The following is a 21,502-nucleotide window of genomic DNA, read 5'->3' as shown; positions in this document are numbered from 1 at the left end:
ATTTGTAAAATCAAGTGAAAATTCAAGAGAGCCAAAGTAAAGTTTTTCCTAAATATTTAGACTTTTTTTTTTTTTTTTTTTTTTTTAACTCAACTCAATTAGATAATCTATTCAAACTTTGTTCATTTAATTTAAAATGAATTTGAATTTGCTCATAAACTACTCAATTAACTTATTCATTACATAAATAAAGTAAATGTTGTAATTATTTCTTCTTCTTTTTTTTTTCGCAAATTCATATTAATTATGGTTAAAATTCTATCATTTGAATTAACTAGAGAAATTACCTCAAATCTTACAATATAATCTTAAGGTCTATATGTTTGTCTTATTGTATGTATATACATTCATCACACACACATACATATACACAAACTCACTCCTATAAGCACATACTTTTATATCAAGACTCACAAACACACTAATAACATCTGAAAATAGGCCCAATGAATGACCTTTCACTTTTTTTTTACTAGAATAAATTTGAAAATAGGCCAAATATTGCAAGAAATGTGACCAGATTCTCTAATATACAATCAATCACAAGCATATTGGTCGAGAGAAAATCACTATGAAACAAAATTTAAAGCCGTTTAAAGTGGCTCTTAATGTGCAACATCGCATTGATTATACTACGTACAAGAGTCTCCAAATTTTCGCCCACCCATCAAATTACAAGAAAAGGAGAAAGAGTAGTTATGTGACAATCCCAATCAATCTTTGAATAATTACAGGATAGTTGTAGGACAAAAATGTAATTTTCAGCATTTAACTCTCTCTAAGCTCTAAGCTTTTCCCTTCCACCAAATTACAAGATTAGCTTCACAACCCAACCTTTAAGATTCAAGTGTTTCATGCTCACCCCCCAAAGTCCTAAAACACATAAGAAAATGGATCTTGGCACATCAGATGAAAGCACTTCATTGGTTGGCTTGGCACCTAATTTGAGTGAGACTAAGTAACTCAGAAATACACGTTAGAAGCCAGATAATCTAGAAGGAACAGAAAGAAAGTTTCAGAAAGAAAGTAAAAGTTCTTCCATGTCCAAAACAACAGAAGCAGCATCTAACTAAAAAATGCTGCAAAACATGCGACTGTTGTTATATATTCTTAAGGGCTACAAAGGTTCTTGAGGTCTTCCTCCTTGGCATACCAACTTGGTATTAGCCTCGCAGCGTGGGGATAAAGGTCCTTGTAAGAATTCCTGATCGTCCCCTCAGCCACCCCGGTGGCAAGAGATACGTCTGCACCTACATTGCTTCAGTATTTTTAATCTTTATCGAGTTAGAGCTTGTTTGGGATTGCGTTTGAGGGGTCTAAAAGTGTTTTTAACACTCAAAAAGTCCGTTTGAAGAAAAAAGTATTCGTTTGGTAAAAAAATTAAGAGTGTTTTTAAATGTCCAAAAAGCCTAAAAATGGCCAAAAAAACACTTTTGGCAAAAGGTTAAAAATGAAGCTTTTGCCTAAAAGCTCTTTTTGACTTAAAAGCTCTATTTCTCAAACGCAATCCCAAACAGGCTCTTAGTGTAACTAGGATGAGTAATATCAAATTTATCTTTCTAACCTTTGAGAAGTTTCTTGTCTTCCGATAGCTGAGTTATCATGTAAATTATAGCTGCTGCAATTGATATTGGGCTCCTCCTGCAAAAACATAAACCAGAAAAATGGCGGTGTTTCTTTTAAGCTTTCCAAAAGCCATCTTATTATCATTATTATTATTGTTAAAACTTTAAATTTTGTCTATCAATTATCTGAAATCCAACAAATCCAAAGTTTTAACTTCAGATAAAGTAAAACTTTTCACCACTCAAGAAATTGTCAAGTTCACCCCAGTTTCACGAGGAATGGGTTTAAAATCTCCCTAGCCACCATTAAATAGAAATGACAAGACTTACAAGATTAGAGCTTCATATCTCCCTGTATTTTCTTAATTAACTATCAAAAGTTCAGCAAACATTGGTGAAATCAAATGTAGTTGAAGATGTTTTTATATGAAAAAGAAAATATACCATAGACTACAGTACAGCACATGGTAGAGATAGAAGACGAGACGGTTTTAAGATTTCTAGTTGCATGCCAATATCAGTCAACATCCAAACCACACTTCAGACTCCAGTGTCACCTATATTTTGTTCAATCTAGTTATAGGGGTCTTATTTATATGATAAAGGACAATTCATTTTCATCTGCAAGCATCCCCTCATCCGCTGGATAATGGTGCAAAAAATGTGGCACATCACATGGCTCCATATTAGTAAAACACCAATGAGCAAACTTTTTTCTTTTTGATAAGAGCAAAACGCCAATGAGCAAAATATTTGCAGCAAACAGGGGTGTTTTGAGTTGAGAATTATCCTTAAGCCCATCTGAGTCCCAAATGTTGCAGAGCCCATTTGGCACAAAGTCTCAACTATTTTCTAAATAATAAATAAACAAATATAGACAGAAAGAAAATGGACTACCAAGAGATTATAACAAATAACCTTTTAAATTCTGCAAAATGCAAAAGCAGACAAGAGTATCAGAACTACCTTATATCAAGCTCTTCAGATTTCTGTACGGCTTCATGAGCAGCCTTGACTGCTTGATTACTCATGCCAAGATGGGAGCAAAAACGTCTCTGTAGATTTTGAAATGGGGATCATGTTAATGCTTTCCCTAGCAAAATCTAAAGTAAGACATGCAACAAAATAAAACTATTGGTACAGATACGATGAGAAGTAGGACAGTGGTAGCAGCATTTGCTGAGTCAGTGCTTATCTGTCACTCACCAATCAGTGTGCATCACGCATTATGTGCAGGGCCCAATCCATGCATATGTTGCTTAGAGCGCAAGTCCAGTAGGCCCCACAGGTTAATGTGACACGCCTTGATTGGTGGGTGTTTAGCACTCCTCTACAGAGTATCACTTCACCGCCAAACTCACCAGAAAGTCCCCAGCATGTATGGTTCCCATTTCCATGGACTGACCCATCTCTACTTCTAGTTGTTTCACAATATACTCTTTTGCGCGGCCAATTTCCTTTTTTGTGGCTCCATTAGCAACAGAACAAATTTCTGATTGGAATACACAGTTCAGGAACTTCCATATGCACAAAGAAAGATAGAGTAACAAATACTCAATTCTCAAGGATAATCACTACACCTTTCACAGTGCGGGGCTTGTCTTCTTGACGACAAGCAATATAGAGGCAAGCAGCCAAAATTGCATCCTGATTTCGTCCTCTGAGAGGTTTTTGATCTTCTACTTTCTTATATATTTCATTTGCTCGATCCTTTAATCAAAATTACACAATATATCAAGAAAGAACCAAAGGCACTTCAAAATTAAAGACAACAGTAGAATCATTCAGGAAACATGCTAAATATGAGGAAAACAAATTGAAATATATGAATATTGAGAAAAAAAAAAAAAATAGAAAAGGATAAGACTAGATTTCAAGAAACACAGGTTCCCAATATTCTTTCCAATACCAATAAACTAGTTGAAAAATAGATTTGGCATCTGCAGCATGATTACAGTGCAAATTTCACATCAAGAAGTGTGACCTCCAACTTTCCAAGTGTTGGGTTTCCAATAATAACCTTTGTCAGGACTAAAGAAGATAGATGTACCCAAAATACAAGCAAAATCACATAAAAAGGATACTTCAACTAGCATCATCAACCAAGTTGAAAAATTAAAAACAATCATGCCGATCAACATGAGTTTAAAATATAGGAATTATACAAGTGAACCATGAACCTACGACCAGTCAGTTAACAGTCGATTGCTTAAAACTTTCAAGTCTAATACCTAGCACATATGGCCAAGATATCCTTTTGAGGCACCCTGTTTGAAATTCAGGCTCCAAGTCTCAAAATGTCAGATAAAAATTGCAAAGGTTGAAGACATTGTCCCAGAAACAGATACCATGCTGATTTTATTGGAATTTTTGTCAAGATACCATGTTTCCTAGCTTATTAAGAAAACAATTTTGCAATCTTTTACCTTTCAACCTACTTGCAAATTTTTTTTATAGGAATTAATAATCCACAATTAAATCTGGTAAGTAATAAAGCATATATGATACTCAATCCCCCCCTCCCAAAAGTTTCTGCCATAGAGTTCCAGGTCCATCCTAGATTTTTTCCCCTTCATCAATCGAATATTTTAGAACCGAAATCCTAGTTGGAATTTGAATGCCTATATGACAAATTCAAGGTCACCAATGGCCCATCTTAATCACTCTTGCTTGGTTTTGATTTAAATCTTAACTATGTGCATGTCCATCTTTCAAGCTCCCATTCATCAATAAGAAGTTTTAGAACGGAAATCCTAGTCCAAATTTGGATGCCTAGGGTCACCAATGGTCCATTTGAATCACTCTTAGAGCCTGTTTGAGATTGTGTTTGAGAAATAGAGTTTTTAAGTCAAAAAGAGTTTCTGGGCAAAAGCTTAAATAAGCTTTTGCTAAAAGTACGTTTTGGCCATTTTTAGGCTTTATGGACCCTTAAAAGCGTTTTTCATTTTTTTACCAAATGAGTACTTTTTTCTTCAAACAGACTTTTTGAATGTTAAAAGCATTTGTAGGTCTCTCAAATGCAATCCCAAACAAGCCCTTGGTCTTGGTCGGTTGCACTGAAATCTGAACTATGTGCCAGGATTGATTATGCCATAACAATGGGTATGCTTGCCCTTCACAACTGGGTCATTCCATTTCCAAAGAACAATCAAATGCATCCTATTAACGAATGCATCATATAACCATGTGTTTGAAAGCAGCTAAACCACAATATTAGATATATCAAGCTTTTGAAATAACAATCAAATGCATCCTATTAACGAAGTAATGGACAGGATAAAAAAGAAAAGAGAAGAGGAGGATAATAGACCAATAAGCATGTATGATGATATTCAAAGAGAGCAATATGCATAATAACTAATAAGCCATGCATAATCACAAAGACAAACAACAGTGATATGGATAACATATGAACATCTTGAAAATAAAAGATCATTTGTAATTATCATACCTTTATGGTTGCAACAAGGCCCAACCTGAAATACCAAATTATTGCATCAGCCTTTCTATATTTTGTTCTTTAAAAAAAATTGTATTTGATTAACACAAAATGAGCCAATGAAATTGAATATTTAAATTTTATATTGCATTATTCTCAATTCAATGCAGAAATTTATCTTCTGGAATATTAAAATTACAGAAATAAAAAAGAAAAAATTTAATTGCTCGAACTAAAAAAAAAAAAAAAGTCTACCACAGTCGGTCAATGAATTATCAAAGTCGAGAGAACCTAATGGATCTGACAAAAATGAAGAAAACAATTAAAGAAACTCCTACTCAATCAGCCCAATTAAATAATGTACCAACTTGAGTAGTATAAAACTTATTTCTCATTAAAAAAAAAAAAGAAGACAAAAACACAAGGGACCCACCAAATTTTCTTTTCTCTTCCACCACTTTTCTCACCGAGCAAACAGATTATGAGTGAGTGAGAGAGAGAGAGAGAGAGAGAGAAGCAACAGTAAAATCCAAAATCGGTTCCTCGAAAGAAACTAAAAAGTCATCTTCCCTTATCCATATGGATATACCCAATTCATAACTTGATCTAATCAATAGCGATTTTCGTTTCTTGTGGAAAACTAAAACAACCTACAGCATAACACTCTTTCCGTTTGTGTAATTTGCTTCACCTCCATTTTCTCACCAACCGAACAGAAAATTAAAAAGGCCTCAGTTGATTGTCAACTTTATCAGCAAAGCTCAGTATAGTTTTTCACATTCACAGTCAAAAAAAGTTGATTGCCAGAATCAATAGAGAGAGAGAGAGAGAGATGACTATCTAACCGTTGAACGGAAAGTTTAAAATCTGAGGAAGCAAGAAAAACAACTGAAATTCTAAAAACTCCCTCTCATTTCTCCTCACTTTCACACCAACCAAACAAAAATCACAGAGAGAGAGAGAGACCTGTCAGACATGGTGGCAATGGCCTTGAAAGCCTGAATGAGCGAACGGTCCGGGTTGGAGCCGCGGTTCTGCCAGCGGCCCAAGGACGACGACAAGTAGTCCCCGGACCCCCCATTGGGCCTTGAAATCACGGTGGAGAGTCCACCGTCGGCCAGTAGCGGATTAGAGGGCCCGCCGACCCGAACCGGGTCGTTGTCGCCCGACTCGTTGGCGAATGTCCGCCACTCGGACGTCTCGTCTATGGAGTGGGCCTCGAGCACGAGGCCGCACTCGGAGCACACGGTGTCCCCCGCCGAGTGGTCGAAGACCACCTCCGTGGCCCGCTTGCACTCCGGGCAGAAGGAGTCCCCCATGTCTAATGTCTTCTTCTTCTTCAGTACTTTCTATTGGCCAGGGAGAGGATCGTTATCTTCTCTTCTTCTTCCTTCTTCAACACAAATGATGTCATGTAGGAAGGAGAATCAGGCTTATGGGTCCCACAAATGGTGTCGGTTTCTTCTTTCTAATACTTGTAATGAAACTGTCATCTGCCTCTCTCTCTCTCTCTGTTTTTTTCTCACTTTCATTACTCCATTCTTGGGCTTATCCTTTTACAGTACTTCTATTACTTGTTTGGAAAGTTTTCGTTTTCTTTTTCATGTCAATCTTGTTCCATTTTTTTGTAAGCTTGTTGAAAGATATTTACATACAAATATTAGTTGCTTTGTAAATTTTAAATTCCAGCGTGGCAAATAAAAATTAAGTTACAAATTGTTAGTGTCAAATATTAGAATATTAAATTAATTATTTTTTATTAGCTTAATTTTTGTACGATAATGATAATTTAATAAACAAAAACTTCATATTGGGTCTCAATTATTATTATTATTTTTTTTAGAAAATCTTTCATACTTATTCATTGAAAAAAGATCAAAAGTATAAATTACTTACGTGAGAGAGCATAGAGCTTTGATAAATCATAGCCATGGCTATGAGATTACATTGTCATAGAGACAAACATAAAAATCTTACAATAAAGTCATATCTATGACTTCAACATTCGCTAACCCATGTCTAAACTTTAGTTATAGAACAAATCTCCTCAACGTAGACTCAATTTAATACATAGGTAACTCATATTTTCAACTTTTATTTTCTCTGCCATAAGAGCGAAACCCTTACACCGAAACTAATACTCATCGACTTAAAGGCCAGGACAAAAACTTTCAGCCCAAATATCACTCATGAAAGTAGATCTATGGAAAAGTCAAACCCTTATTCAAAAAAAAAAAAAAAAAACAAAACAAACAAACAAACAACAAAAACACAATAATAATAATAATAATAAAACCAGCAAACATCTACAACAACCGAGGCGAGGGAGAAGAAGTGCACTGACCAGCACGTGCTGGACGAGATGGAGTTGTTTTACGCCGATGTACAGCTGAGGAGTAGAGGAGCACAATGGGCAGGCGTGTGGTTGTGCGAAACCAGTTGAGGAGACTAGATCTAGTTTTGAAAAACTATATCTAAAACCCAACCAATTTCAGGGAGGCGAAGAGTGGCGCAACACAGTGGAGGGTAGACAAAGGCAGCGCATCATAAGCAAAGGGATGGCCGGAGCAATTGGACTAGTTGAAAAAAAAAAAAAAAAAAAAAAGATTGAATAAAGAAAGGAAAAAACAAGAAGGAAAGCAGCAGAGGAAAGAAAAGAGGAGTAGGAGGGGAGGGGAAATGCTGCCTCCTCCCTCACAATTTTTCTCTCTAGGTTTTCGGGGTCTCAATTATTAAGAAAGTGCTTGAATTTATACGTGAGATAAAGTGTTATAATATTAATTAAATCAACTAAGAATTTTCATGAAACACTATAGTTTTTACAACAAATTGAAGTGATTGTTTATAATTTATAAAATAATTAAGAGCCTATAATTGACAAGTTCATCGCTAAATTGTTTTTTTTTTAAGGAAAGTCACTAAGTACTAATTAATTTAAAAAGTAAAATCTTTCATTTAATGGGGATGAGGATGATTGATGACTCCCTCCTCTCCACAACTTCTTGGACCAAGCACAATCAACAGATTTTTAAGGTTGGAATAGTCCTTTAGATTTCAAGGTGCATGACATTATGTTCATGTTCTCCATGTTCTTGCACAAATTTGCTGTGATTTATCCCAAGGAAACATGCTTGGGAGAACTACAATTTTTATTATAAATTTTTCTACAAATTAATCTGATAAGTTGTTCTAGATAAATGCTAGAATATGTACTCTTGTCCATCTCCCATGTTTAGAAAATCATATAGAGAGACAAACGGTTACTCATTGACCTCTAGTGTTTGGCATACAACCTTTTAATCTTAGGGATCGGAGTGATACAATTGGTTCCCACAAATGGTGCCAACATCAAACACCCAACTCTAGGTTGAGGAAAACTGCAACAAAGTTAAAGAGTAAAGTATAGAGAACTTTGTTCGGTGTGTCCGTGAATAATTAATCTGATACGATACTTAAGTTACATTGCATTTGACTCTTGAGATAAATATTTTCTTTTTATAATTTTTAGATTTTTTAAGTTATATTATTATTTTTAAATTAAATAAAAAATATTTTATCATGTTAGTACGCTGAACACCCAATAAAGTAAACTTGGTAAAAGGATTAAGGTCAAAGTGGCACACGAGGAGTGACAGCATAACCATCTTCAATGGTTAAGTTAACAAAAGTGAGGTTGGCAAAGTATGGGGATATAATGCAGACAATAAATGTTACGATCTTTCAAGAAACCGTATGTGTGATGTAGATCTCCACACCTTTATAATATCTTCTTGTCTTTGTTTGGCAGTCGGGCTTATCAAGACAAGTGCCAAAGGTAGGCAAACTCTTATAGAAGGTGGCATTCCCTCATAACTTGTTTCCCTGAGAGGGATGCCCTCATCGACTCATTTTTCCTATTGAGCTCGATTGAAAATAGGTAAGATAGTAAATTGATAGATATTATTTTTTAGGTCTCGACCATTTGAAGAGAAATGCTATAGCATCTACTCTTGTCGTTCTTTCATTTTTTTCATCTTCCCTTTTTAAAATCAAACCATTGGATAAATATTTACTTAGGTGGGTCCTAATGGTAAAGTTACATGAGAAAGAGTAATCAGATAATTGATAGATAAATAATTATTTCGAGTACTATATTATATCGTACAGGCCAACTGGCTAGTAGCTAATAGCTATAACTTTACCACAGTCGAGGTTGGGGGTCCAGCCTTGGATTTTGTAATTAATCCCTTTCCCATCACTTTATCTACACTTTATCTATACTTTGATATTGAGAAATCAGGCTCCATATGGCAATTAACTCTTTTTTTCTTTTTTCTTTTTTAATTTTTTTAAAAATCAACTTTAAAAACTTATCTCGATTTTATATTGTTAAATTGCTGATTAAATGATTAAATTTATATATTTTCATTAACTTAAATTTTTATGACAAGTATATGATTTAACATGATATCAAAGAGTTTAAAACTTGACTCTACAATTCACTATTCATTTAATTAAATATTTTGTGTGTTGGACATTACCTATTAAAAAGAAATCTTAGCCCACGTGTGAGAAAAATGTTAAAGTGCTAATTAAATGATTAAATTTATCTCTTCCTATCCGCTTGAACTTTTGAGACAAATGATGATTTAACCTACACTAGTCACTTTTTATTAGTTATTACTATTAAAAAAAAAAAAAAATCCACTACACAATCATTTACCAAGCAGAGCCACTATATACACTTTGATTCTCACACTTTTAAGTTCATATTTTTTGATGTGTTAGTAAACATTACCATTGAATCTAAAATTCAATAATCATTTATCCAAAATTTAATAATCATTTTGAATGCCACGTCAGAGAGACTGCACTTAAGAGTGTGGAAGTGAGAGTGTCTCTAATTTTTCTCATTTGCATTAGGAGTAATGCTACTCACACTCTCACCCTTGTACTCCCTAACGTGACTTTTAAAATTATAATTTAATCAAAATCTAATAATAATTCATTACAAATTTAATAGTGGTTTAAAATCCATATAAGAGAGTGTGAAAGTGAGTGTGTTAGAAGTGAAAGTGTGTCGAGCATTAATTTTGTATTAGTTTCGTTTATTCATAAATAATAATTATTTATTGTAATCCTATTCTAAATTAATTACGCCTTTTTAATTTTATTCTTATTTGTTTATACTATTTCAAAGTTTTAATAATTAATGAAAAAACTGGAACTATAAATTTTATTATTGTTCATATTATGTGATTATATTGACTTCTTAATTTATAGCTTGTAACTAATATTTTTTACAGTAATATTATTTCCAGAAAACAAATGTTTTTGAAGAAATTCGTGGGCCTAACTCATCTCATAAAACATGTTCAATAAGAGAAGGGGTTGTTTGTTCCTTATAAATATGCCCAATGTCTTGTTCACAATCAATGCGAAATTATTCCTCAAAACCTTCATTCATGTGCAGGCCGGTATTTTTTTCGGTCCTTGTCACGAGGTAAGTAGTGTGGGCTCTATTTGTTCTGTGGTAGGCTCTGATACCATGAAGAAATTCGTGGGCCTAACTCATCTCATAAAATCGGTTCAATAAGAGAGGGTTGCACATTCGTTATAAACATGCCCAAAATCTTATCCACATACAATGTGAAACTATTTATCAACAGTTTTCACGGACTTTTGCAAATTTATCTTTATATATAATTGGTTTTGAAAACTCAAGTACAAACTTGAATAAATGTGATATTGAGGTTTATTATAATTTTGGGAATGACATATTTCTAAATTCTAATAATAGCACTAATGTTGAAGAAACTTTTTTCAATTCAATTTAAAAGAAATTTTTATCCTTACAAAACTATGCATGAGGAGCTTGAGAACTTATATATATATATATATAAAGCAAATAGTAGAAAACATAAAACTTAGAGGAATGCTGGGGTTCCTCTTGGTATTCCTCTTGGTATTCTTCTGATCCTACATGAATATATGAGAGAATTGGTGGGGTGCGTTCTTTTGTTTTGTTTGTTGGGTTTTGAATTGTCAAATTCAGTGACAAAATACATTCATCTGCAATCCCGTCAGCAGTGCATACATACGAGGTGTTGTGTCAAGAGAAGACCTAGAAGATGTGGTTAAGCCTAACCAATCATAATAGAAGACCTATATGATATGGTTAAGTTTAATCAAATATTAGAGTTAAAATATGATTTGATTAAATTTCGTATCCTGCACATGTATCAGTATTTGGATCATAACTTTCGGTTCAAGAATCGGATTCAGGTGAAACCAGCGGCATTGGAAAGCTAACACAAAATGCTACAAATCTTTGTGAAATAAGATTTTCAAAATTCAAAAGTTAGCTATGCCAAAATCGTCTCGCAAGATAATGAAGAAAATTTGGATGAATCCTATTCCAACTATAACTAGTTTTTCTTCCCATTTCAACTAGTACTAGGTTTTCTTGTAATCTATATATAGAGAGCTGTTATGCACGAAATTGTAAGCAATTCCACATAAGAATTCCATGTGCTAAGAGAGTGTTTAAGATATTGAGCGTTAGGGTTAGTCTCTCTTAGAGTTAAAGGTTGTGTCTTCATCACAGATCATATACAACCGAAGTCTACCGGAGTTCTGGTAAAGGAGATCAAGTAGAAGGATTGTGCCAGATGTTCTGGAAAGGGCTACTGCGGTAGAAGTCAAGTGGGTCGCTTGTCTTATGCAAGGGAGTGTCAATTGCAAAGGTTTTGTAAATGTGAACTTCTTGTAATCCTTATTCTTTTATAGTTGATTGATTTCTTGGGTTTGGCTGCCTCGGAGAGGTTTTATATTTTAGAGAGTTATCTAAATGGTTTATTCTTCGTAACCAAAATATTTGTGTATCTGTGATCTATTGTTCTACATATTTTGGTTGTATGATTGTTTAATTTTTAATTCCGCGTATTATTTGCATACACCTATTCAACCCCCTTATTGGTGTCGTTTGGAGTCGTATATAGGTTTTTCAGTTTTTTTAGAAAACAATACCATCGTAAGATTAAGAAAACATTAAGAGAATACTAGTAGGAATTTTCATCCAGGGGAATCCTTAGAATTACTACTTCTTAGCTTTCAATTTACCTCTTACCATCAAATGAAATGTGAATAACTCTCCTCATCTCTTTGAAACAAGGGGCGCTTCAATTATTTTATATGAGGAACTATTGATCTCAATCACTTATTGTCGTCCCTCTTTCAGTTTTATGTAAAGGTCTATCTTGTAGAAGTACTCAAATTGGACTAGTACTCGATATTTAGGTTTCGTTTTAAACTTAATTGGTTAATTCAAATTACGTAAATCAATAGATCAAATCGCACAATAGGGCATTTCCCATTTTTATAGGAATGGAGTTCTTGCATAGTAAAACCGTGGTGTTCTTTTGATCTTACATAGATATTATTTTCTAAAAAAATATAAAAAATTAGTAAGGTAAGTTTTTTTAGTTAAGATATGATCCAATGAAGTCTCTTTCTTGTGCATATTTAGTTATAAGCATCCATCGACATTAAGATATGTGAAAGAAACAGCCTTAATTGTGTTCAGAAACAAACAGGGAAAAAAATTAAAAAAAAAGTCTCTTTTTAGGTAGATATTTAGTTTAAGAACCTCCAAGTTGGATGGAAAACCATTCATTTAATATAATTTATTAAACTAATAAATATTTTTAAAATATACCTACATTTTTAATATGATTAACAGATCATGTGCATTCTCATATATATTTTTAAAAAGAACTTTGTTATTTTTCGATCCTCGTCTATTCCTCATCCATTATATATCATTTTTGTTTAAAACATATGTATTAAAATCAAGTGTTTTGAGAACAACTATCAATTTAGAGCAATCTAGACTATAATTTAATTTTTTTTTAAAAAAAATCAACTCATTTTAGAGAAATATAAAATAAAATTGTGCCACCGATTTTAAATAAACTTAATTAGTTTTTTTTTTTTTTTTAATGAATTGATTGTGTTAAAAGGTAATTGAAGAGTAATATAATATCCTGCTCACGCTGACCCAGCACATTAAATTCCTCACTTGCCACCCATCTGAACCGTTGTAACCCACACCATTAACTCTCTTACACATGCATGCAAAACACACACACACTCTCTCTCATCATAATGTTTGAATGCACATCCATTCAAGGGGCAGCTGCTTGGTAGTTGTCTGGTGGCCGTTGTTCTACCGCATGTGTAAATAGGCAAAATGGGCGTGTTCTTCTTCCTCTATATTTTTCTTCTTATGGGTGATTTTTCTTCTTCATCTTCAGCTCAAGAGGTTTAGGTGGTGGGAGCTATGGAGATAGAGGTGGGGAGTAGTAGTTACAGCGGTGGAGACGGTGAACGGAACGTGTCTGTGAATGGAGCTGAGAGAGGGACTTACTTGGTGTGGGAGGATCTGACGGTGGTGCTGCCAAACTTCGGGAATAAACCAACCAGGAGGTTGCTTCATGGGCTTCGTGGGTTTGCTGAGCCTGGTAGGATCATGGCTATAATGGGTCCTTCTGGGTCTGGGAAGTCCACTCTCCTTGATTCATTAGCAGGTTTTGTCACTCTCTTCCCCCCTCTCTGTTTTGTTCTTAAATCCACTTTGCAGGGAAATTTCAAATTTTCCTCTTTCTGGGTGCATATAAGTAGCCAAAAAAAAGAAAAAAGAAAGGAAAAAGAGTTTCCTTTCTTTACTTATTTTGGTTTTTGGAGTTCCTCTTTATATATAGGGTTTCATTACTTTTGTTGGGATAGCATGTCTGTGCATCCAGAAACTCCTGAGATTCCTATTTTATGAAAGTCTTTTTTTTTTTGGCGTTTTGGAAATATATATAGCAATGGGTTCTGATTAAAATAATGAATTTAGTATATACTACTCTTTCCCTTCCTTAACTTCAATTATATATATTCATAATCTTCAAATTTTTAGCCAACTTTGTGCAACAGTATTTGTCCAAAATTTCAGAATTCGTCTTTGTTTTCCTGTGTCATCAACCCCTTTATCAATCTTTTTTCTTTTACTAAGGAGAAGACAATCGAATTGGGGTTGTTGGAAAAAAATGATTGATCAAGAAGGAAGGTTTCCCAGAAGGGAGTAGTGAAATAGTCCCGTCAAGTTATAACACAAATTTGATTAATTCTTTATCCTTAAGTGGAATAGGAGTAGCTTTATCCAATTTATGGCTAAGATCTAGTGTAGCTGTAACTTTGAGGACGAAAAAGGAAAATATTTTTAGTGAATGAAAGGCCAAATGCTTCATCAATTGGACCACCATAATTATCATAGAGCTAATTTGAAATAGACAGCTGGGGAAAAATTACTTCATAGCTGACTAATTTTGTAGCTCTTGGCCTAATTAGGGACCATATGTCTAGTAGGTTGTTCACGTTAGAATATTAATTAAATAATTAAAATAAGTAATTTCTAATTAGTTTAAGCTTTTAAGATAAGTGTTGATTTAACATGATATCGTAACTAATTAAGGTCTTGAGTTCGAACCTAACTGTCTCCTTCATTCACATCCAATTCAATTAAATATTTCACATGTTGGACCCGACTTCTTATGAAAAATTTGAGTACACACATGACACGTGAGGAAAAATGTTAAAAATATTAATTAAATGATTAAAATCAACTAATTCTTATCAACTTAAGCTTTTGGCACAAATGTTTTCCTAAAATAAAAAAAGGAAGCTTTGGGACAAATGTTGATTTAACAATTCATTCAACTCATTTGTATGAGTTGATCCGCCTGTAGTATGTAAAATATATATTTGGCAGCACCAGCTTGAAGTGAAGTCTTAGCCGGTTCAGTTTTCAATCCTCTAAATTGCATGAGATTATGACCAAATTGGTATGAAATAAGGATTATGTTTAATGTTGTTGAAGTCTGTAACACCCCAGTTTCATATTGGAAAATGAGTAATCCACATAGAAAGGCTGGTCTATAAAGAGATCTGTGGGTGGTAAGTCCCACATTTTTTTTTTGATAAGTATAAGTCCCACATTTGTTTACTTATTAGGTAAAATTGAGCTTTATAAATGATTATAAGAAAACTTTAAATTGACTAGTATTTTTTGGATGATAACGCAGATGTGGCTAGTGTTTTTCCCTAGGTGATTTTACCTAAATACTTTCTACATGCAAAATTAAAGAAAAGTTGATATATAAGTGAAGTTTTAGAGTTTTTCCTTGTCTGGAAATGTTGAGAAAGTGGGAATGAGAGTCTAAAAACACTAAAAAAAAAAAAAAAAACAGAAAAGGAAAATTTGAATTTTTCTTGTTTACCTTGATTTTCCTTCCAAAATTTATGTACTATTGTAGAAGAACAATTTTAAGGGGCCACTAAAGTGAAAATGTTCTGAATTTTCTGTATATCTTTCCCATGCTTTGTTTTGTTTTTTGTTTTTCCTATTATTGTCTTCCTTTTTCCTTTCTATAAACCAAACATTGTAAACCAGATGGCACCATGTCTTTATAGCTGAAGACAAGCTTCTCTTCTACTCTAGGTTGCCTGCTGATAATGTAATGTTTAGTTCTTGTTGCTTGGCAAAAGAAGTAAAAAATGAAAAAGAAAAAAAAATAAAGTTATTTTCTCATACACATTTTTACACTTACAATCCTTGATCTTGACACAGGTAGACTCTCAAGAAATGTTATCATGACTGGAAATATTCTTCTAAATGGGAAGAAGAGGAGAGCAGACGACTATGGTGCTGTTGTAAGTATCATGTGTAGGTTCTTAATTTTGCATATCGTGGATTTTGATTCAAAAACTGGAGGATGTTCAGTCATTTTCATTTTCATCTGAAGACTCCACGAATTCCATGCCAGAAAAGAAATGAAGAAATTGTTTAAATCTTATACATGGCTTGAAATCTTCTACATAGGTCGCATTTAGATCCATATTGCAATATAATATTCCTTATAGGTGCATCAATTTAGGCTGTTTCTGTCATTGAATTTATATATTCATCAATATTGGTTGCATCTGTCCAATGCTTCCTTAAATGGTCAATCTGGATACACTGTTAAAGGGCCACACATCATCAAGTAGGAGTACTGGTTATTTCAAAAAGAGTAACTGAGTGAAAGGACTAACACATTGCAATGGTTCACTTTAAAATATGTGATGTTTTATCATCTGGGTAATGGCTTCTGCAACAACCTAAAGGTGATTGCACTAGCAAGAATCTTGAAAGTACCCGACTGCCTGGAGGTAGGCTTACGATGACAAATTCTCTTGAAGCTGGCAACCAATTGTTCATAATTGTTATAAAACCAAAGATTAATGTAGTATTAGATCACTTTCCAATCCTTAACTAAAATAAAATGAAATACTAATGTGCATAATTTCTTTGGACGTTGAAAATTATTTGTAACATCAAGTTGAAATTTGTTGAAAATGCTAACTTTTTTTCTTTTTAACCTCAATATCAAAATAATCGATACTGTATTAAATGAAATTAATGCTGCAAAACATATATAATGGCCATTTGGTGGCTGACCCTTTTGTCTCCTTAACTCTGCAAGTAGAGTGATTCTCTTTTAATTTAATTTACTATTGTATGTGCAAATTTCAGGCTTATGTGACTCAAGAGGATGTGTTGTTAGGAACTCTTACTGTCAGAGAAACCATAACTTACTCGGCACATTTGAGGCTTCCAACTAGAATGACCAAAGAAGAAGTCAGTAGCATCGTGGAGGGAACAATCATTGAAATGGGTCTCCAAGATTGTGCGGATAGGTTGATTGGAAACTGGCACTTAAGAGGTGTAAGTGGTGGGGAGAAGAAAAGAGTAAGCATTGCACTCGAAATCGTCACACGACCTTGTTTATTGTTTCTCGATGAACCCACTAGTGGCCTTGATAGTGCCTCAGCTTTCTTTGTTGTTCAAACTCTTAGAAATATTGCACGTGATGGAAGGACTGTTATCTCTTCAATTCACCAACCAAGTAGCGAAGTCTTTGCACTCTTTGATGACCTCTTCTTACTATCTAGTGGCGAAACTGTGTATTTCGGAGAAGCAAAGTTGGCAGTACAGGTATAATAGTACATATCTACCTCTTTTTCATTAGCATGGCTTTGCAATTCAAGAGTTTAATCCTAACATTAAATGGTTGTCATGTTAGAGAATAAACTCATACCACTCTCAAAAGGTTTATTTTGATTCCGAATTTGAACCAAGTACTTTCTGATTGTAATCTAATCTGTTATTTTATTTTTAAAAATTTTTACAGTTCTTTGCTGAAGCGGGTTTTCCATGTCCAAGTAGAAGGAATCCTTCTGATCACTTCCTACGTTGTGTCAATTCAGATTTTGACATTGTAACTGCCACATTGAAAGGATCTCAAAGACTTCATGTACGCATTACTTGCAAAACTCTTGTGTGGTATTTGCAAATTTCTTTTTCTATTTCTGTGGGTCTCTATGTGAAAATTAGAAGTAAATGTCTTTAAATGTCTCATCTTATTTTCTGTATGCATAGTTGTTGAACATCTCCAGAAGCCTACTTAACTTCAAACTTCTTTCTCTTCTTGTTCTTGTTCATCTTTTTTTTTTTTTTTTTTTTTTTTTTTTTTTTTTTTTTAAATGAATAAGTAAATTTCATCACTGGGGCCTTCTATTGGATATCTGGATCTTGGCTTGATGGATTGAATGAATGGAGTATTTATTTATTCTCTGCCTTTTTATAATAGGACGTCCAAACTTCATCAGATCCTTTCACGAATTTGGCTACAGCAGAGATCAAAGCAATGCTTATTGAGAAATACAGGCGCTCACAATATGCAAAAAGTGCAGGAAATAGGATTCAAGCATTATCAACCATTGTAAGTATTCCAACTTGGCTATGCATTTCAATTCCTACAGTGAGTTGTGCATGTTGCATACTGAGATCCATACTACACAAAATTTCACCAGAACATGTACAAAAGCAACTCTTACTAACATAACACAATTAGTGGTTATCGAGTGATGTCAGATATGTTTAATTGTTAACAACTTGCTTATAACAAATATGAATGGGTTAATTCTTGCAGGAAGGGTTTGCACTTGAAAACAAAATTTCAAGTCAAGCAAGTTGGTGGAAGCAACTTTTAACATTAACGCAGAGATCAGCTGTTAACATGTCTAGAGATGTGGGATATTACTGGTGTAGGATAATGATCTATATTGTTGTATCTATATGTGTGGGTACTATCTATTTTGATGTTGGCACTGGCTACACATCAATCTTGGCCCGTGGAGCCTGTGGTGGATTTGTGTCGGGGTTTATGACATTTATGTCAATTGGAGGCTTTCCATCCTTTGTTGAAGAGATGAAGGTAAACAATCCCATTCATGATATTATATTGAGGAAATGTCTATTGAGAACTTTCCTTCCTCTCACTTTAGCATCATGATAATTTTTTTCCCCTGAAACAGGTTTTTTATCGAGAGAGGCTTAATGGGTATTATGGAGTAACTGTGTTTATTCTATCCAACTTCCTTTCTTCGTTCCCCTTCTTGGTTGCTATTGCATTTTCTACAGGGACTATCACTTTCTACATGGTGAAATTTAGACCGGAGTTTTCTCATTATATCTACTACAGTCTTAATATATATCTCTGCATTTCGGTTATAGAGAGCCTCATGATGGTTGTAGCTTCTTTGGTCCCAAATTTCCTGATGGGAATTATTGCAGGGGCGGGAATCATTGTAAGAACATGTCTTAAGCCTTTGACAAGATGCTATTTTTTTCTTCTTCTCATTTCTGTCATTGGGTTTGAGCATGCAGAGTTGGCATCATCATCATCATCATTATTTATTGTTTCGGCAGGGAATCTTCATGCTGACCTCTGGTTTCTTCCGCTTGCTGGCCGATCTTCCCAAGCCATTTTGGCGCTATCCAATTTCCTATCTCAGTTATGGCTCATGGGGACTAAAGGTAAGTCTACATGAAATAAATTTTGGATATTTTGCTCAAGCATAATAATGTTCTCATAATGTAGCAATAGAGGGTATCTAATGGGGTTGAGAGAGGTATTGGGTTCAATTATGACTCATGACCAAAATATAGATAATAGAGAATATTTTCAGGGAAATAATTCAAATAGAACATGGAAAATGAATCGAAATCAAATCAGCCTGAAAAAGCTACGTTTGTAAAAGTTTTTGTTTTGTCTTTTGTTTTCTGTTCTCAAAACAAAAATATTAACAAGCAATCCAAAACACAAAACATTCAAAAATGTTTATGTCTCATCAGAATACTTTTTTCAAACAAAAAACAAGAAACACTTCCCAATACATATTAACAAACATTCAAAAAGAAAGTTCTCTCCCTCCTAGATATAAGCTATTGGTATTTACAACTATATGTGTTCAAGGACCAGACTGTTGGATAAGAAAGATTGTTTCTCTTATAAGGTCAGAGAAGCAGCTCAGAAAGGTTTAATTGGTTTTGTTAGATGATTTCCATCCAAAGAAAAATTTAGATCTCTGAAAATTTTTCTGAGACATACAACTGACTATCAGTCTGAGTCATTTTAAGCACTAAAAAAAAAAAAGGGTCAGTACTTTACTCAAAACAACGTTGATTGTATGCTATTATCAATTGAAACCATTCATTTGAAGATTGCAGATATCTATTCTCCATCCCAGATTGGGCTCTTTGCCTTTGCAAAGTTCATCACCATTGCAAATTGAACTATGCATAATCTTGCTATATGGGTCGGTCGCCTCCACTGTCCTTAGTGGAAGCATTCTGATTCCTGCCCCTGTTGTTGTGGTCTCTATTAGTGATATAACCCCCCTAGTTAGGATGATATTTCCTTTGTTTCTGTTTCTTTGAGTAAATTTTGCTGCTGTATATTATTTGCTCAGAAAAAATAAAAAAATGTACATTAACTATAATAGGATATTATTAGTTTATCTTATAATTAGTCCTACTTCCACATGGCTGATGAATGATTTCATTTTTAACAACAATTGGACGTCTAGGGTGCCTACAAGAATGACTTGATTGGGCTTGAATTCGATCCTCTAATACCGGGTGACCCGAAATTGAAGGGCAAGGATGTTATTGAAACAATTTATCGCATGCCCATTGATCATTCCAAGTGGTGGGACTTAGCTGCTCTAGTGCTTCTTGTTCTATTTTACCGGTTACTTTTCTTCATCGCTCTGAAGTTAAAGGAGAGAGCTTCCCCATTGTTTCAGACACTTTATAACAAGAGAGCCCTACATCATCTGGATAAAAGGCCTTCTTTCAGGAAAATACCGTCAGCTTTCCCTTCCAAGAGGCACCAACCTCTCCATTCACTGTCTTCTCAAGAGGGTCTTAATTCTCCTCTCCAGCACTAGAAGCATGCACCAACTAAAATTTGAGTTACAAGCCACAGATTTTATGGTGCAATCTTAACTATTATGTCATTATTTTGTAGCTACTGCTCAAGGATAAACAAATGAAGCCAACAGTACAAAGTTTATGTGGGATTTATATATAAATATTGTTTGGTATTCTTTCTTATTCAGAAAAGAAATGTCAACATATATGGGACACTGGCCAGCTTGTGTTGCTTTTTTCTGAATCTTCCAAGCTTGTATTTACTGTGTCTGTCATTATTATTTCGAAGACACACTCAATGAAGACATGTATGGGTTTACAATGTTGTCCTTTGTCTATCTGCAGAAATTGGGATGTGCATGTGGCTGATCAAAGGTTGATGTAGCACTGTTATAGAACTTGGCATGCAGGACTAATTACAAATTTTTAATTTGTTCAAGGTTGTAAAACTGAAACTATTTAAATTTCAGCAATGAAAATGAAAAAAGCTGATCAAATTCTATTTTCCAAAAGTGTATTTTGGTTTCTTTTATCCCATCTTTAAGTAGTAGCGGGTGTGGTTAATAAGGATAGGGTTTCTGGAGGAAGTTCCTTTAATGCTGCATGTAAGAATCACATGCTCTAAGGATGGCCGTCAATTTAATAAACCGAGTTAAAAGAAAACTTTGTTAGACCAATAATATCAAGAAAAATATATCAATTAATTATAAATCAGCATTGGTATGTGGATCATGGTGATTTTTTATTTTTATAAAAAATTAGGATTCTGATTGTGTCAAAATGGTTTGATAATGAACCGAAATTGTGTATATACTACTACAACATCGATATTGCTCAAACATTATAAGCTTAAATGACCAGTTAAAGCTACACATAATTTACTATAATCCTACAATACAAATTATATAATTAGGCTTATTATATAATATATGGAGGTAATATTAAAATATTAATTAAATAATTAAATTTTGAGTTCAAACTGTCTCCGTAATTCACTTATGATAAAGTATCTTGGTCTCTCACTCCAGTCCGGAGTCATTCATTTTTTTTTTTTTTCCTAATTAAATGCTTGAAAATGGTTAAAGGGAGGAACTTTCACACTCTAGATCCGGATGGAAGAGAGAATGGAAGATCTTATGAGAATGCTTCCAAAAACAA

At 34.0% G+C, this 21,502-nt stretch overlaps 2 protein-coding genes across 3 annotated transcripts; one reads left to right on the top strand and one right to left on the bottom strand.

Annotated features, from left to right (window-relative positions):
* Positions 1 to 572: 572 nt before the first annotated feature.
* Positions 573 to 6,541, bottom strand: LOC132163609 (transcription initiation factor IIB). 2 transcript variants are annotated; one of them, XM_059573959.2, is made up of 7 exons: positions 5,971 to 6,541; positions 5,017 to 5,041; positions 3,146 to 3,275; positions 2,927 to 3,057; positions 2,532 to 2,620; positions 1,565 to 1,641; positions 573 to 1,250 (listed from the first exon to the last, which is right to left on the bottom strand). In XM_059573959.2, the coding sequence occupies exons 1-7, from the start codon at positions 6,321 to 6,323 to the stop codon at positions 1,111 to 1,113; spliced, it is 945 nt and encodes a 314-aa protein (XP_059429942.2). In that variant the 5' UTR covers positions 6,324 to 6,541; the 3' UTR covers positions 573 to 1,110. The 2 variants fall into 2 exon arrangements, with proteins under 2 accessions (XP_059429942.2, XP_059429943.2); XM_059573960.2 differs by having other exon boundaries at positions 573 to 1,244.
* A 6,608-nt stretch (positions 6,542 to 13,149) lies between these two features.
* On the top strand, positions 13,150 to 20,669 carry LOC132163393 (ABC transporter G family member 15). The gene is made up of 9 exons (XM_059573674.2): positions 13,150 to 13,571; positions 15,656 to 15,738; positions 16,601 to 17,062; positions 17,259 to 17,381; positions 17,718 to 17,849; positions 18,060 to 18,344; positions 18,445 to 18,717; positions 18,839 to 18,946; positions 19,999 to 20,669. Exons 1-9 carry the CDS (start codon positions 13,325 to 13,327, stop codon positions 20,359 to 20,361), a joined length of 2,076 nt encoding a protein of 691 aa, XP_059429657.1. The 5' UTR covers positions 13,150 to 13,324; the 3' UTR covers positions 20,362 to 20,669.
* The last annotated feature ends 833 nt before the right edge of the window (positions 20,670 to 21,502 follow it).

Source organism: Corylus avellana, chromosome 8 (genome assembly GCF_965113065.1).
Source record: "Corylus avellana chromosome 8, dhCorAvel1.hap1.2, whole genome shotgun sequence".
Lineage (NCBI taxonomy): Eukaryota > Viridiplantae > Streptophyta > Magnoliopsida > Fagales > Betulaceae > Corylus > Corylus avellana.
Note: the sequence above shows the minus strand (reverse complement) of the source record. Positions and strands in the feature narration are given on the sequence as shown.

What these genes read in the sequence shown, in the direction of transcription:
- LOC132163609 (XM_059573959.2), bottom strand. Translation starts at nt 6,323, where the DNA reads ATGGGGGACTCCTTCTGCCCGGAGTGCAAGCGGGCCACGGAGGTGGTC. An exon ending in TCTGAAGAGCTTGATATAAG is followed by an intron (nt 1,642 to 2,531) that starts GTAGTTCTGATA and finishes ATGTTTTTGCAG; the next exon opens with GAGGAGCCCAATATCAATTG. An exon ending in AGACAAGAAACTTCTCAAAG is followed by an intron (nt 1,251 to 1,564) that starts GTTAGAAAGATA and finishes GAAGCAATGTAG; the next exon opens with GTGCAGACGTATCTCTTGCC.
- LOC132163393 (XM_059573674.2), top strand. Translation starts at nt 13,325, where the DNA reads ATGGAGATAGAGGTGGGGAGTAGTAGTTACAGCGGTGGAGACGGTGAA. An exon ending in AAGGATCTCAAAGACTTCAT is followed by an intron (nt 17,382 to 17,717) that starts GTACGCATTACT and finishes TTTTTATAATAG; the next exon opens with GACGTCCAAACTTCATCAGA. An exon ending in CCTTTGTTGAAGAGATGAAG is followed by an intron (nt 18,345 to 18,444) that starts GTAAACAATCCC and finishes CCCCTGAAACAG; the next exon opens with GTTTTTTATCGAGAGAGGCT.